Here is a 17,369-nt window from a genome sequence, read left to right as displayed (position 1 = left end):
ATAGATCAAAATGCTACATTAACATATGTTCATCCCTAGAGTACAGTTAACAAGTCTAGCAAGTAAACTAGAGACAATACCACAAGCAAAAGGAGAGAATACAAAACCACCTAAACCTAGTCCTGGCATACTTTTTTTGCTGAGAGTACCAATGGAAATCCACCTCATCATTTAAGATCAGATTGAAATAAACATGAAAAAAAAAATATCTGACAAAACAGGAAAAACTGTAAACTAGTCATCCCTCACCAGATGAATAACTTTACTTAGTGGAAACTTTATTTGTGGTGACTTTACTTAGTTGCATATCAATTACTACAAGCCTTTCAAGATCTTGAGTTCTCTAAACTGGCAATATATGGGACTTTCTACAAGTCTCGCCTGTGAATCAACTTTTCCCTATCAAGTCATCATTACAATTTTTATTTCAAATTAAGAAATTTTGCCAAGAAAATGTATTCTCTAATTCTTCTTTAGGTTCAGTTATCTTTAGTTGCTTGAAAATATATTAACTTGCTTTGCTGGACTGTGAAAATTTGGCCCTGTGAACTGCAATTTAGAGCTATTTCTTTTGGCCTTTAAAATTGCTGCCTTAACTTTCTCTGATAGAAAAAGAATTGAGATGAATTGATAATAGAGGGAGAGAGAACAATCTAGAAGTTGTAGTTATAGTTTTACTTAGGATTTGCCCCTTTATTTGCGGTGTTATTAGCTCTTGAATTTTGGTAAAATTGTATGCTATTGCAATTAATCAATCCCCTTAAGCTTATCGACTCTAGAAGTTTTATATTGAGGTAGTCTTGTATAGTGAATTTTCTTAAGCTATTTGACAATTGGTTGATTTCATATATAATTCTTTTCAACAAAATTTGTTTAGGTGCTTCCCTTGGAGCAATATCTAAGTGACACTCTTGGATCCTTAGTCTTTAATCTAGAGCTTTAGATAAAGCATGAGCTTCAACCACATTGTAGGTGAAAATGATTAATCTCCATGTGAGAAGAGAAAGATTCCTTCTAGGTTCTATAATTTTACCACCAGTTGCAGCAATAAGAGCTCCTCATGCAGTCTGTCTTTCAAGTCATATTTTTTTTTATCTGCTGTAGAGTCATCTGTTAGCGCTTTAATGTTCCACAGAATAAAACAAAACAAATGTGTTGTAACACTGCTCTTAAAGTTAAAACTAAAAGGAGAAGCTTTGCGTAAATTTGAAAGTAACCAACTTAAATTTGCACAATATGCACTTGCAATTTACCATCTTTACAATATTTTTCTGGTGATTCATATTCATGTTGAATAAAATATGAATAAGTATATTCTTTATTTTGCTTAGGGTAAAAGGCTAAGATATACCAGACAAAGGATTGTATGTTTTCTGACTAAAAACAAATTTTACTACTACATACATACACCATTAGAGTAGAAGATAGAGACCACTGAAGTCAATAGTATAACACAAACACAAACACATTGATTAAATGAAATGATGGATCCAATAAAATTAGGGTTACCCCAAGTTTTTGGGACAAGGACAACAGGGGATGCGTTTCTGGACACCAATTTCTTTTGCCAAGTTTGGGGATGGCAAAGGGGATGACTACATAAAATATACAGAAAATTTAAAATCTATAGGGAAATTTGTGTATGTACATTACATTTATATGAAAACATGAATAAAGCATGCCTTTTAAAATCATAGAACCTTAACATATAACATTTCAATAGTCAATAGTCAATATGCGACTCTTGATACATGTACATAGTGAGAAATGACAAAATCCATGGTGAAATCAGGCTCATCTCCCTAGCGATTTACTTAGCTTTAATTTGCTTTTAGGGTTTCTTATTCCTATTGGGGTTTTCAGATCTGCTTTTCTGATATTCACACGTCAATTTCAGATCTGAAACTCTTCCAAATCTTGTTATTTTTTGATGTTACATGGTTATATGTTTTCTATTAGGGAATTTGAATTTGATTATTCAATCTTTTCGTTTTCACAGACCTTAATCACCCTTAGAGGACATGTTGGCTTTCAGGTTCAGATCTTATATCTCATTGATATTCCTAATTCTAAAATCTGGAAGTACAGTTTTTGAGCTCTATGTCTAGAAATTATGCTAGCAACTATAGACTAAATTCCAACATGGTTCAAATCCTTGAGTAAAAGGTCTTTTCAAATGTTCATAATGATAACATGAGGGTTGTGATCATTGGGCTCTTGTAAACAAAGAATTTTGCAACTGAGTCTGCTAGTTTGGCCAATGCCAAAAAATCTAGACAACTAACCAATATGATTCACAACGCTATTTAGTGGCTCTTTTCACTTCCTTGGGGATCTATGCACTCATCCAATGATCTCACTTAAGCATTGCTTAGGCCATTTGTGGTTAATATGGGCCTTATTACCATTGCTGATTTATAAAACATGTCTGAGGATCTGATGATTATATCATCAAATTTCAGTCATTATGCTCTAAATTGATCACCCATTTGCATGGTTTGCAAGTGCAAAATATATCCATCAAGTGGTTCATTAAAACAATAAAGACAATGTCTATCAAAATTGCTTTGCTTATTTTATGGATTTCTGTACACGTCAAAACAATAAAATTCTTTAAAAAAAATTAGACAGACATGGGTTATCAAAGAACAGGTAAGACAGTAAAATGCAACTCTGTTGCTGCATTAGTAAATTTACAGCTGCAGAATGAAGTATGCGAAAAGTTTCATGTCAAATATTCAAAAGTTTATATGGACTACGAAAAATAATTTCTCAATATAAAAAACTGCTTCATGGAGCATACTGATAAAACCAAATAAATAAAATTTGCCAGACTTGAGAACATTAAGGCAATTAAATGTTTCCATAACAAAAAAGTAAATGGAAGTAGAATGGAGCTAGCACTCAAACTAAAGCGTACAAGTTGTGTAAGGATTCAAAAAATCTAAGAGATGAAAATGTGTTAAGGATAAGATGATTATCAGTCACCTAGGGTATTACACTAGGCATCAGTAGTTTCATTCTGCAATCTTGCATGATGGGTTCCCCTTCTCAAACTTGTTCTTGAAAAACATGCAAGATAAACAAGTTTGAACTGAAATATCAAACACAAAACTATTTTGTAAAGATAGAAGTGGCAAAAAAAATTGTATAGTGGAGATACTCACTTCCTTAAGTTTACTGGAAGATGATCTAGATTTAGGGCAAGCAATAAGCTTGAATGTAGAATCAGTGTCTTGTGACAACAGTTGTCGCAGACGTCTTTTGCATGCATTTTGAAAATCAGCAAGACATTTGACACGGTTTCTCAATTCTTTGTTCTCTTCCATCTTTACTTTAATCTGTAATAATTTGCTTCGCAAATTCTTTTGACATAATCTGTTTTTCTTAAGTGCACTCAGTAAAGCCCGTGCATAACCTGGAATTCCAGCATATTTGGGTCCTTGAACAACATTTGGTGATAGAGGACCAGTGGCATCTGCATCAACACATCCATTTGAAGGTTTCCCAATCATTCTGTCATCAGAAATTTCTGAATTTTGTGATACAATGATGGCTCTAGAAGTTGCATAGTCTTCATCATATACCTGATGAAGAAGTCTGCTTCCTAATTCATCATTGCATAATTCATGTTTTGCTGATATGGCAGTTCTGCTGTCATACTTCGATGCTTGAGTTCTAAGGACCTCATTTTCATCACCATGGATGCCTACATAATAGAAAACAATTTTATAAGAAAAGAATTGCACATAGGCGTAAGAACATAACTAACAATGTACTCTTATTCATGAAACTTGAAAGATAATAAAGCCCAACAACATAGCTAACAATGTCATCTTAATGACAAAATATGAAAGATAATAAAGTGCAGCAACTGAATTTTTCATTTCTTTTGTGGACTTTGTGAGATTAAACCTCACAACCAAAATCTTCATATTGATTTTTACCAAATTCATTATAATAAAATTCTTTATCACAGAACCAACTAAGAAAAAATAAAGAAACTTATGAAAACACTATTTTTTTATATAAGGGTCTCTTCTAAGTGTTAAAGCGACTAAAAGATTTATTTAGTCTTTGAACAAGAGAACCAGCAGTATTTTAGATAAATATTATAGAAAAGATTTATCATCAATATTGATTGATCTTATGTAGAAAAGATAAATAAAACTTTAATATTTAAACCATGAAGTAAGAAAAATGTTTTTTGCTGATTAGTTTGGTAGAGAGAATTAGCCGATAGGTTATTTTAAGTAGGGATTTCACTTCAAACCTGTCCGATGCTCTTAAACCATTGTTTCATGGTAAACTGAGTTCCGCTAAACCAATTCTAGTCAACAGATTTTGTTTGCCATGACTACCGGAGAAATGATTCAAAATAAGATCTTATGTAGTCCAACAAATTTAAATTTAAATTTTGACAGACAGATTTATGTTTCATTTTTTTTATTGGAAAGATTTGATTTGAGTTTTTCAAATTTTCGCTTGTTCCTTATTTTCTCCATCTCCAGCCGTTGTTATGCTCACATAGGTTTATGAACATAACTAACAATGCACTCTTATTCATGAAACTTGAAAGATAATAAAGCCCAACAACATAGCCAACAATGTCCTCTTAATGACAAAATATGAAAGATAATAAAGCATAGCTACTGAATTTTTCATTTCTTTTGTGGACTTTGTGAGATTAAACATCAATTAAAATCTTCATATTGATTTTTACCAAATTCATCATAATAAAATTCTTTGACACAGAACCAACTAAGAAAGAATAAAGAAACTTGTGAAAACACTATTTTTTTTTATAAGGGTCTCGTATAAGTGTTGAAAGTGACTAAAAGATTTATTTCGTCTTTGAACAAGAGAATCAGCAGGATTTTAGATAAATATTATAGAATAGATTTATCATCAATATTGATAGATTTATCATCAAACTATTGCTTCTGACAAGAGACCGTGTTCATCATTTTAATTCTCTTACCTTAACTCTGTAATAATGAGTAGAAGGAATTAATGTTGCAATTATTAAGAAGGTGCACATGAATAAATATTTATCAAAACCCTTCGCTTTTTTTATTTGAAAAGTTGAGAAAATTGGTGCACTATAGCACTGTTTGAAATATAAATCTAACGAGATAGATCATATGCTGTAGTGTTTAATACTAAGAAACCAACACTGTCATTATTCATTTAGAATATTTGAAAGGAGCACAAACTAAATGATAAGAGTCGATGGAAATATCTGAACTGGTACTAAACCAATCAACTAATCCCAAATATAATATGTCCGTGAAATTCTAAAGGAATTAAAGGGACCAACAAATTGCCAGAGTTAAACTCGTGACAGAGAAGACTGTTGTTGATCAGTATGTAGGACATTGACAAAAACTTAAATTTTACCACTTAGCACATAGAAGCATTCAAAACTTATAGAAGATATTCCTCAATCAAACTTGGCTCCTTACATTAAAGAGGTTTCTGTTATCGGTTCTAGAGTAATATGTAAAGGGGTTCATTGACTTTAACCTGTATCATCCCAAAGAATTAGTTAATCTAGACTCAAATCAAATCCAACTTTTCTGAGAGTGAAAGAATTCAAATATACTATTATTATAAGTTTGAGCTTCGATCGACAAGAAGCATTGAATTGAATTGGGTACAAGTAGGTAGGAATTCCTCATAAGTTCCGAGCATAACCTCAATGAGAATGATTATTTTTGCAAATAGGTCTTTGATGGAACTGAAAATGAAAGAAACATATGGCTTATTTATAGAATTTTTCGTTATAATAAGTGTGTTCTTTGCCTTGTAATTTGATAGATATATGTATGTCACTAACGTGTTCACAAAGCCAAAGATATAGACTGTGTAAACAGGTTCCGAGAGTGAGCCTGAAACTCGTAGTTAATCTGCTCTTTAGATTTAGTCTGATCCTATCTATTTTTCTTGTATTGAGATGTGAGTCCTTATTGTTGAAGATTGTAGCTGTGATAGAGATCTTTATCTCTGATTTTGCCATATGTTGAAATTAAGAATATATTGTGTCAATAGCTGGAGAATAAATTTATGATAATATTTGAGATAATTTTATGGAGAGACGTGTGTGCAAAGAGTCATGCGTTTGGAAACATAAAGAGTCTTGTATTTGGAATTTAAAGAGACCTTCGAGTGTAATATGAAGGGTCTCTCAACTCTATATATATGTGATTGATTTGTGTGTTATATATATTGTATCAAGTGAAAGCATTGCACTTGAACATTTTTATTATTATCAATTAAAAGAGATTTTTCTGGTGTGGCTGCGCTTTTTCCTTTAAGTGGAAAGGTTTTCCTGGGAAATCTCATGTTTTTGTGTTTCTTTATTCTACTTTTCTTATTGTTGTTTACTACTATTTTCAGGGCAAAACATTAATATGGTATCAGAGCCAGGTTTAGATAACAGAAAATAAAGGAATGTTGAATTTTGAGTAAATGTGAGAAAGATCTTCCTTCCTGATCGTCCATTTCAGATATCTTTGGTTGATTTCCTTTGTTCCTTGTTTTTTATTATGGAGTGACAAAGTCATACTGAGTTTTTCTCTTCCTTGGTCTGATGGTATATAAGTCTGCAGTGATATTTTGTCGGGCTGCTTTAGCTCTTCTTATTAATATTTTTTTATGCTTCCTTATGCAACAGTCCTTCTTTTAGTCATTACCTCCAAGTAATTTATTCTTGCTCTTGGGCCCAATGCTTTTGGAAAGCACATGGTATCATAGATTCATCGTGAGTGGAATGATTTGTCTTTGTGGTCATGCTTTGCATACTATATCGACGGTTCATTATTATTGGTCACCATAAATGCTTTGAACTGTATCAGTGAAGATTGTAAATTGTAACAGCTGTCTCCTTGTTTCCACAGTTGAGACTATTCATTTACTGGGAAGTTTTCACAGTATGAGCCTGTGACAAGGAAAAAAGATTTTGGACAGCATATCGGGGCTCTGTGTCAGAATTGATGAACACATCTATGTGTATTGTTATATCTGTTATCACCATCTATTTGTTTTTGTGTTGTGCCTAATTATTGTTCATCATTCAGTTTATGTGTTGCTTCTTCAAGTTAGGTATAGTATGATCTAGCATCGTGATTCCTTTCTATTCCATGTGGGTAGCACTCATGTTACATCATCCAACGATTCTTTGAATGTTCTAGTGGTCTCTTTATATTTGGCGGTGAGCCATGTTATTAATGTTCTGCAGTTCTTTATCATGTGTTTTTGTATTCCATAAAAGGAGATCATTTGGTTCAATTGTGCAGTGCTTCGTTTTCTTTAGTGGTGCATGGTGTTTTGATCATACAAAGATTTTTACAAAGACTATTGCATATGCAGGTTTTATTATTCTCGGGTCTAGAGAATTAAGCTTTCTGCTATGATAAGTGCATCGTCTTTTCTATGGTGTTTTTCTGTTTATGATGTGAGAACCAAAGTTTTATGTGTGTGAAGCAACTTATTGAATTCGATATCTGTAATATATTTGAAGAATGTTATATTCTGTAATTGCATAATACGGGTCATTGTGTCCATTCATTTGGCTAGTATATTTGACTTCATACAATTTGCCTTTTTGCTAAAGTTGACAATGATTGATAAGTGGCTTAAGAGCAAGCTTGATTAGGTGGAATATTTGTCCCTAATGAGAGGGAGTCTCTGTTCAAAGAGACCATTCTCATACATGTTGTCAATGAGTTCTTTGTGAGAGAAGTTCAAGGTGCAATCCCTTGTTAGTGACTTCTTCTCCCTAAGAGAAGTTCAAGGTGAATTCCCTTATTCCACCCTCTACAAGTAGGTATGGTGGATTCACCCTCTGCAATGAGGCATGGTAGAAATGCTCTCTTCTCAAGGATAAGCCTGAGGTAAAAGCCCTTTTTCACCATCTACAATGAGACATGGTGGAAATGCATTCTTCTCAGGGAGAAGATTGAGGTAAAAGTCCTTGTTCCACCCTCTGCGATGAGGCATGGTGGAAATGCACTCTTCTCAAGGATAAGCCTAAGGTAAAAGCCCTTTTTCACCCTTTGCAATGACACATGGTGGAAATGCATTCTTCTCAGTGAGAAGATTGGGGTAAAAGTCCTCGTTCCACCCTCTATGATGAGGCATAGTGGAAGCCATGCAAATGACTCCATGACATTAATCTTATGCTACTATAATGAATTATGTTATGCTGAGATAACATCTTTTGATGAGAATTTATCATTGACATCTTTGGTTGCAGCTATTGGTGACTGCCATACTAAAGATCTCTCTCTTGCTAAGAGGGAATGTTGAAGATTGTTGCTGTGATAGAGATTTTTATCTCTAATTTTGTCATATGTTGAAATAAAGATATTAATGTGTCGGCAGATGGAGAATATATATTTATAATAATATTTGAGATAATATTATTCAAAGAGACATGTATCATGCGAAGAGTCGTGTGCTTGGAAACATGAGTCTTGTATTTGGAAATTAAAGAGACCTTCGAGTGTAATATGAAGGGCCTCTCAACTCTATATATATGTGATTGCTTTGTGTGTTATATGCAATGTTCAAACTGAAAGCATTGTACTTGAACATTTTTTTATTATCAATAAAGAGATATTTTCCTGGTGTGGTTTTGTCAGGATAATCTCTTGTGTTTTTGTGCTTCTTTATTCTACTTTTCTTATTGTTGTTTATCATTATTTTCAGGGCAAAACATTAACACTTTTATGTCCTCGGGGCAGAGAACCTAATAGTTGAACATACTAGCTTCATATCTCTCAAAATCCTCATTGGAAATTCCAAATCGCTCCAAATTATTTACAACTAATTTAGCAAGTATTTGCAATTAGTAAGGTTTCTACTTTCTAGTCAACACCATCAAATATAATGCCATGTCAACATGTTTGTTATTGAAGCATTCAAAATGTGCCCCCCACCAAAAAAAAAAAGACTGATAGTTGGGCACTAAGTCACACTCTATTGTTGTACTGATGTGGCATCAATGATACATTGTTTTTTAAATCTGAAGAACACATCTTATTCAATTATCGCTACATGATCAATGCTAACAACTTAAAAGATACAACTGTTAGTGCTATAATATTGCAAATATTCATGCATTAAATCAACAAATGCAATAACTATTAGAACATGCTCAACTACTGTATTCTCTCCCCTAAATCTATTCTATATGTGCATAATTTGGCGGTAATTTTAGTGGTTATACAATGTGATGACCTGGGAACTAGCCTTCATTCATTTGAGTTGAAAATGTACTCAATAAGCTTGGGTGATCTTCAAGAAGCCAAGAGGCAATGGCCATCATGTGCAATATTTCTCATGTTGTGTTGTACTCATCTTTGGAAGGAACTACTGCTAATCTTCCTTAAGGATATTTGCTTATTAAAACTCTACCGAAGGTTCTTTGTGTAACTTCTCACTATGTAAATGGCTTCTTTGAATTCTATCTGAACTAGCTACAAAAAGTTTTGTACACCACGCTTAGATCACTAGCAATTTTTTTGGATGACTACCATTTTATCTATCAAATTTTAGTCATTATAATTATGATCTTTATAGTAGCCCGTTTTTGGATTAATAAGAAAAATGCAATTTAATAAATGTTTGGAATAATTTGTAATAGTCATTTGAAATAGACAAATGTTATCAATGATTAGAATATGGTCCATAATATTTGGCTTGAAATATATACAAAACATATGCAGTCAAAAGTGAAACTCTTACTCTAAGAGGAACTAATCCTCACTAGATCTATGGATATGCTCAAGAATGGTAAAAATAGGTCCTAAAGAAGCTCTTAAACATTATTTATTGGTTCATCGAATGGGATTAATCAAAAGTGAATTGGTATATAGCTGCATTGATCTTTCCTCAATCAATGTGGCTAAAGTTTTTGAATTAAGCTCAAAACAGAGAGAAATATGTTCTTTCCAGATCATTATGAAATGGATCCTAGGAATCTACATCAAAAATTTGTTGACATTAAGATTGAATCAATTGCTAATGTGAAACTGACATGGTTTTGTTGAGTTATCTTAGAGTTTATATCAATAACTTTTTACTTTATAATGAATTTGTAGGGTGTTTTTAGAAAAATCTTGCTGAATCAGTATGGATGAGCTTGAATTAAGATATATTTTCAACAAACGGAGATCCTCAAATCTAGATCTGATTTGAATTTGGGTTCTCCGATTATCAGAGCAATGACTAGCTGTGTTTTTCATTTTTTAAACAAGTACATTTGGCATTATCTGAAAAAAGAAAGAATAAAACTTTGCAATACAATCAATTATCAAAAGCTTTCTTTTGAAGAAAGTAATGTCGTTGCTCAAAGTCCTCGATTTTCATCAAGAATAGTTGTAGAGATTCTCCTTAACCAACAAGGAAAACTCGGAAGCATGTTTAAGAGCCACTACACCAAAGGCTCAGTATCCTCTCATTTCACTAATTACAAGATGTATATTAACAAGGAAGAGTTGTAACTGACACTTTTTTATTATATAAAGCTTCACTTATGATTTCAAATCAAGTATCCCGTGCACCTCCTTTGGGTACAAGTGCTAGTTATGAATATTATTCTATGACCAGGTCAATAAATGTCCTGATCTGTTGAACTCCTAGACCTTTAGTTTTTATACCATGCAGTAAGAAAAAAGTATTTTGGTGATTGGGTTGGTAGAGATAATTATGAATATTAATCTATGACCAAGTCCAATAACTGTGCTGATCTGTTTACCTCCAAGACAAATTCATTCTCGCCTTAGTAATTTTTTGAAAGCTTACTTAAATTATTCTTTTGGGTGGTCATGTTGTTCATTGCCATCCTGAAGTCTAGATCTCTATAGAAACTTTGATTTCTGTATTTCAACATAAATAAGAGAAAGCCAAAAAACAGATCTACTTATGTCAATGGAATTTCAGAATTTTAGTTTCAAAGTTATATTCTGTATTTTACGCAATTATTTGAGTTTAAGAGAATTAATGGTGAATTTGATGCTCAAGCATATAGTAGTTTTTCAGTTGGACTGGAGCAGATTAATTTCACATTTCAAACAATTTAATGAGAAAACTAGTCGTGAACATAGAATTCATAGCATAATCTCATAGATGGTCTCTGAAGAAGGTATACCTACTAAATAGACCAAATGTATGAGCAGGATCCATCTAATTTTAATTATGGAAAAAATAGACTAGTTTATCCTTGCAATAGGATGTCAGAAAAACTCCATCAAGTAATATGGTAAGACGAAACATATCTGCAGCAATTTGTTAAGTTGAAATATAGACTATACAACATATCCAAACAGAGAGCTTGAAGCACCAAGAGATCCTCTCTAAAACCAATGTTATAATCTACAAAAGTACCTCTCCAACTTCTGCTAAATTATTCAACCATTAAATTGTGCTTTGGCAGTAAGTGCACTTTTATCTACGGCAACTCTCCAACTTATGCTAAACTATAAGCCCCCAACCAGTATGCAGCACACTTTTCAAATTTCAGCTCATGCAACCATTAAATAGTGCTTGGACAGTAATTTTTGGAAATGCCACCCATCTTACATTTCAATTTCCACTAAGGAATTTGAGTTCAAGATATCTCTTAAAGCACCCAATCAATAAACAGCAAACATTTCAAATTTCATTATGTTCAGCTAATGCACTCATTAAATTGTGCTTTGGCCATAAGCGCACTTAAAATTATTCTATGTTCCAAATACAAACACAATGCATGATCCAGACAGCGGTTAAGTGCCCTTTTATGTTTTCAAATAAGTTTAGAATTCTTTCAAAAGGCTACCCATCTATACATTTAATTTTTTCCATTTCCACTGTGGAACTTGAATTTGAAATGCTTGAAGGAGAGTAAATTGCTACGCTAACTTGAACAAAATGACTTTTCCTTTCAAAAACATCAGAACAACCCATATTTTGAGAACATAAAATTAATGTACTGGGTCAATGTCATAATAATCTCAATTAATCTCTTCTCAGCTTTGCTTTGGTTTTTTCAATTGATTGGTCAACTAGTTATTAGTATTTGGCCAACAAAACATGATTGATTCCTAATTAAATTGCATTTTTTCCTTGTAGTTTATGTTTTCCACTACCATGACCAATGTTCAAAGCCAAATAGACATGTTGCATGTAATTATTGTGTAAGTGATTTTTTCAGCTTGTAAAATAGACATTGGAAATATAAAAAATCAGCCTGTTTTTCGAAATATACAGATTATAGAGCTACACCTATGTCGCCATCAATGCCAAACTTTAAGGAGCTAGACAAATGTACTATCATAATCTCCATAAGGATTCCAAGGTGGTTGACATCTTCAGTTTAAACTTCATTCCTACTTTTTTATGAATGCAACACATATGTCACAAGGTAGGCTCGTGAGGGTTAAACCTCTTAAGGGTAGTTCTGCATAAGGTTTGGAGACCTCCGGACCTGGGGTGGATTAAGAGAAATTTTGATGGGGCATCCAAGCCTAATCTCAGTCCGTCGAGGGCAGGATATGTAGCTAGAGATGAAACGGGGAACATTCTTTCGATTGGGGCAAAGAAACTCACAAATGGAACAAATAATGAAGCTGAATGAATGGCTGCAGTCAATACAATATTAATGGGAAAACAGATTGGTATTAGGAAATTGTATCTTGAAGGGGACTCACAGATAATCATTAAAAGAATTATCACGGGTGAAGTAAACACTAGGTATTTGTACAAACACATTTGCAGAATTAAAAATTTGCTTACATCTTTCAAAGATTTCAAAGTGACAAATGTTTACACAAAGCGAATGAGGTAGCTGATAAATTGTCAAATGTTCGTGTTCAGGGGTCAGACCAAGATACATTTGAGATGTTTGAAGACTTCAGAACAATTAGAGTAAATGATTTTGTCTAAGGTGGCGAGGCCTTCTGACTCTTCTTCTTGTGTCTCTTTTTAAAATAAAATATTAAAAGGAATTGTAAAGGAAACAAAAAGTGAATGTTTCTGATTTCGGGAATTGGAGGGCGGTGGGGCTGATGATAATGATCTGGCGACATAATGGTTGAAGGGGGGATTAAAAACAATGATGTGGCCTCCAAGGTGCTGGAAACGGGATGCTGTGCTGGTATGGGATGCTGTCATTGAATGTCATCATGAAGGATGATGCAGGCCTGTCACTTTCTAGAACCTTTGGAGGCCTTTTAATGGTCAAGTTTGAGACACAGAGGGCAACTGTGAGTGTTGGTTTTACTGTGCTGATTGCAATCGAAGCCAAGGATGGAGGCAAATTTCTCCTTGAATTCTCCCAACCAGCTACCAGCCTTTAGGGAAGGGATTTCTGTGAAGCGTTTGAAGGGGAGTTGTTTGATTTGACAACGATAGATTTTGGGGATGGCTCTGCAAAATTTTTGGTCAGGAACATTTGAATATTGATGATCGACCGCATACAAATTTGAATATTTCATCATTGTTCCAGGTGTGGGCATTGCAACTAGAAACACGAGAGGAAGCATTGAACATGATGAGTGTTTGTGTGAAGCCCCAATGGACTGGAGGTACAGTACAAATTGTTGTTTGAGGCCTTCATGTGTAATTGAAGGTGGTGTGCGGAACATGCAGCCATTAATTCTGTGCAGCTCAACAATGCAAAAAGAGAGGCAAATTGCTGCCGCCTAGGAAGGTTGGGAGGAGATTTTGATGTATGTGTAGAATGTTGAGGCCAAATGGGATTTGCTGGAGCAGAATCACACACGTAAAATGAAGTCGACTCCCAGGAAGTCATCTGCAACATCCAGTACGGCGGGGGCTTCAAGTGCGGTGAGGCAGATGGAGTGGAAGAAGGGCAAGGTGGGCACCCAAAGGTGAAGGTTCATTCCAAATCTATCCAGGGAGGAGATGCAGAAGTGGTTCATGTGATGTGCCCTAGGTCTTGGGTTATTTTCTGTGTCTTTGAATGTTTTTTGGTCTGGCCGAATTTTGTCTATGGGCAGTAATTTCATTGTAAATGGATGTGAATCGTTGTAATGGTGAACCGTTTGTAAGCCAAAAGGAAAATTTTGTTGTGCTATGTTCATGGGTACTTGGGTCTATAGGTTTCAATCTGCCAAAGTAGTGGCTAAGATGTAATCTTTTAATTTTTTATACAAAATCACTTTAGTACTTATTAATTAATAAAAACATATCACAAGGAATTGTGCTAAAATAGTAATAGTGAGGACACAAAAAAAGAATGACCAAAGCTTAGATCTTCTTGGTGCAATAAGGTGACTCAAGAATCCAATGGACATGTAGCTTATGACTTATAAGATACATTTTGGTGTGACCCATGTTTATAAATTCTAACTTTTATGGTGTAATGAATTGTAAATGTTAACTTTTATATGATAATGTAAATTATTAAAGAGTGTAATTAGGTAACATGAAATATAGACAAATCAGCACATCAGAACAGAGGGCTCTAAATAACAAATGCACCACTCTTTAACCCATGCTAGACAATAGGAGAGCTCCGCCCTCCAACCCACCTTGAATAAAAGGCATATAATAAGGGTACATGGCAAGTCTTAAGTTACAATCTAACATTGTTTTAAATGTGGAATAAACTCCATCAGTAAAGAAAAAGAAAAAATCAGCCGCCTTTCAACAACTCAAAATCAATGAGCTGAATCAGGGTGACCTATATATCTTTCAGCAAATCGGATCTCGAGGAAAAGGACCATTTCAATCTCCATATGGGTCCCAAGGCAGTTGACATTTTAGTTTGTTTCAAAAATCTTAGCAAATGCAGAGCATGCATGTATCACACGTGTATCACAAGGGATCGTGGCATAATGTCAAATGACAACCATACATAAAAGAATTACCCAAGCTTAAACCATTCCCCTCACTCACTTCAACTCACTCCATCCCATGCCCACGAACTGCAATAAGGTAACCTATATCTCCAATGGACATGTGATTACTATGGAATATTAAGAATATCAGTTTTCCCCAATCTCTTTGATTTATTTTAAGTGTTTCTGGTTTGAATTGTGTCAAATTTATTGAATCAACGTTTCAGATCACACTCTGTGATCCATCATCAGGATAAACAAGTACAATAAGAGAGCACAATAGGAATAACGTTTAAAATAGTTATAAATTGTAAGGAGTAATGTAAATTGTTATGGGGTACAACTAAACAGCATCCATGTTTCAATGTTAATCTATAATTATTATACAGTATATTCAACTGTGAACAATCTTTATCGATTTTAGGATATAGTGAAGCCCGCCCCATGTTCACAAATGTTGAAAATCTAGTTCAAGCTTGCCCACCAGATTGGAAGCTACCAATAAACTAAACCAAGATTTACCAAACATAAAAACAACAAAAGCAGAATTCAGCCAGAGGTTAGAATAAAAAAACCAACAAACTCAGAAAACATCAAGACAATGCTTTGGCATTCAACACTTCATAAGTACATATAATCAACATCTATCCACAACATTTAAAAAATAAAAACGAAACATTCAATTCTAAAAAATTACAATCATCCACAAAAATCAGTTGATACAAATGATAAGTTCATACCACATAAAATGGAGGCTCCAGAGTCCGCAAACCTGTTGCGAATTTCTTTAAGAATGTCCTCATCATCTTCTTCGGTGTACCAGTCCAAAGGTCTCTCTTCAATCTCCCCCTTTATTAGCGGGATCTGAACCCGGGTCGGTCCCGACATCAATCTGTTCTGAATATTGTTCAAAAACTTACTATCATCTGCATCATCGTCATTAACATCATCCTCAACCTCATTATCGCCATTAATATCTGCTTCTAAAGCATTCTCGACAACTTTGTGAACTTCACCGGTCAATTGACATGCACGCTTAAGGGCATCCATGTCTTCATCAAACTCATTTCCCATTGCATCATATTCATCTTCTTCTTCCTCGTCGTTCCAGTATGAAAGCCCCATCAAAACGGGAATTCAAAATACAGGTCGAAAACAATGTGTAGACCGAAAGTTGACAATTATTGAGGACTAGTGAGAGAGTACTCTCCGAATGCCGTGGCTAATAAATCAATCAGATGTATAATTTTTTCTCGCGGCCATGAATTTTTAGTCCCTGCCAGGGAACTAATGTTCCCGGTGACGGTGCACGATTAAATTTTGTTACTTAAGTCAGTATAATGACAAAGTTCAAAATCTATTTATTTTTTAATTAATTTTCAATGAACAATCTCTATTTTTCTATTGGCTGGTTGCATTTTTCCCGGGTGTATTTTTATTTATCGAGGTAAAAAATTAAAGAAATAAAAGTCTAGAAAGTTCATCGGTGGCGAAGAAGAAACCGTGAGGGCATGAATGATGGCTGAGTGGGCAGAGGCAACCATGAACACGACGCAGCGACAATGGCAGCATCAAGGGCAGGGGTATCAACCCAGATCCTGACGAAGAGCGGTTGTCCTGATGCCGCTTTATTGTTTTCCCAGAATAAATCCCGCAATCGCCCCATGCTTATCCAAGCTTGAAAGAAAATGTGTGGAGAAAGAAATAGTATCCGTGCCCAAAATCTGTGCAAAATAACCATCAATTACTACTTACCAACATTATAAGCATATTCTCCCATTGTAAGCATTTCTTTTCACAGATTTCTTGCGTCATTTTTGAAAATTCTGCCGCACATCAGAGCTTCCATAAATAGCTGGGGTTAATGTCAATAGCATATTTTGCCCTATAGCTGCCAATAGAACATGGATTTTATCCAACTATTTTGTGCCAAATTCAAGAGTTTCGGCTACTTCAATTCGCTGATTCTGGAAAGATTTCAAAAGAAGCGATTGGCGGACAAATTGAGCAATTGCTAAGTTCGCATTCAAACAGTCTGACGGGAAAGGGTAGTTGGAAATTGTACCTACCGTCTGTAAATTGGCGGAAAATTGCTCGAGTGGGGTTTACCATCTGTAGGTATTATTTTCTAACACCATAGAGGAAACAAAATGTTCACACACGGAATCAGCCGTTTGAGGTCTGGATATAAGAAATGGGTTTTAAACTGGTATGCAAAGAGTAAAATGAAGCCCTTGCTCAAAAGAGACAACTTACTGCAGCACTAATCGGACACACTTTTACTAAATTTCTGGATTAGTAGATGTAAAATTTTAATAAATATTTTATCTCATAAAATCTAAATTTTTATTTAAAAATTAATAATTTTATTTATCATTAAACAATACAACTTACAAATTTCTTTAAATTATTTATATAGCTAAAATTTGCATGAAAATCCTTGTTGAACTTGTATCCCTCCACCTTATTATTATTTGTATTTTTTCCTTTTCCTACACAACTATATTTGTCCAATGCTGA

General features: G+C 34.2%; 1 protein-coding gene across 3 annotated transcripts in view; it reads right to left on the bottom strand.

Moving 5' to 3' along the window:
• Positions 1-17,025, bottom strand: part of LOC149580756 (uncharacterized) — a 36,055-nt gene extending 19,030 nt beyond the window's left edge. For 2 of the 3 annotated variants that reach the window (XR_016354205.1, XM_089793472.1), the window contains exons 1-2: positions 15,590-17,025; positions 3,168-3,709 (exon numbers count right to left, since the gene is read on the bottom strand). Coding sequence is in view for 1 of the 3 variants with exons in the window: in XM_089793472.1 (XP_089649598.1) it covers positions 3,168-3,709; positions 15,590-15,974 (927 nt within the window). In the remaining 2 variants the exon portion in view is untranslated. The remainder of the gene's footprint in view (positions 1-3,167; positions 3,710-15,589) is intronic. The other variant, XR_016354206.1, reaches the window with a different exon arrangement.
• Positions 17,026-17,369: the final 344 nt, after the last annotated feature.

The sequence above is a fragment of the Cupressus sempervirens genome, chromosome 1 (genome assembly GCF_028749045.1).
Source record: "Cupressus sempervirens isolate cs-2001-9-10 chromosome 1, ASM2874904v1, whole genome shotgun sequence".
NCBI classification, from domain to species: Eukaryota; Viridiplantae; Streptophyta; class Pinopsida; order Cupressales; family Cupressaceae; genus Cupressus; species Cupressus sempervirens.
The sequence above is the reverse complement of the archived record's forward strand: the minus strand, read 5'-3'. Positions and strand labels throughout refer to the sequence as shown.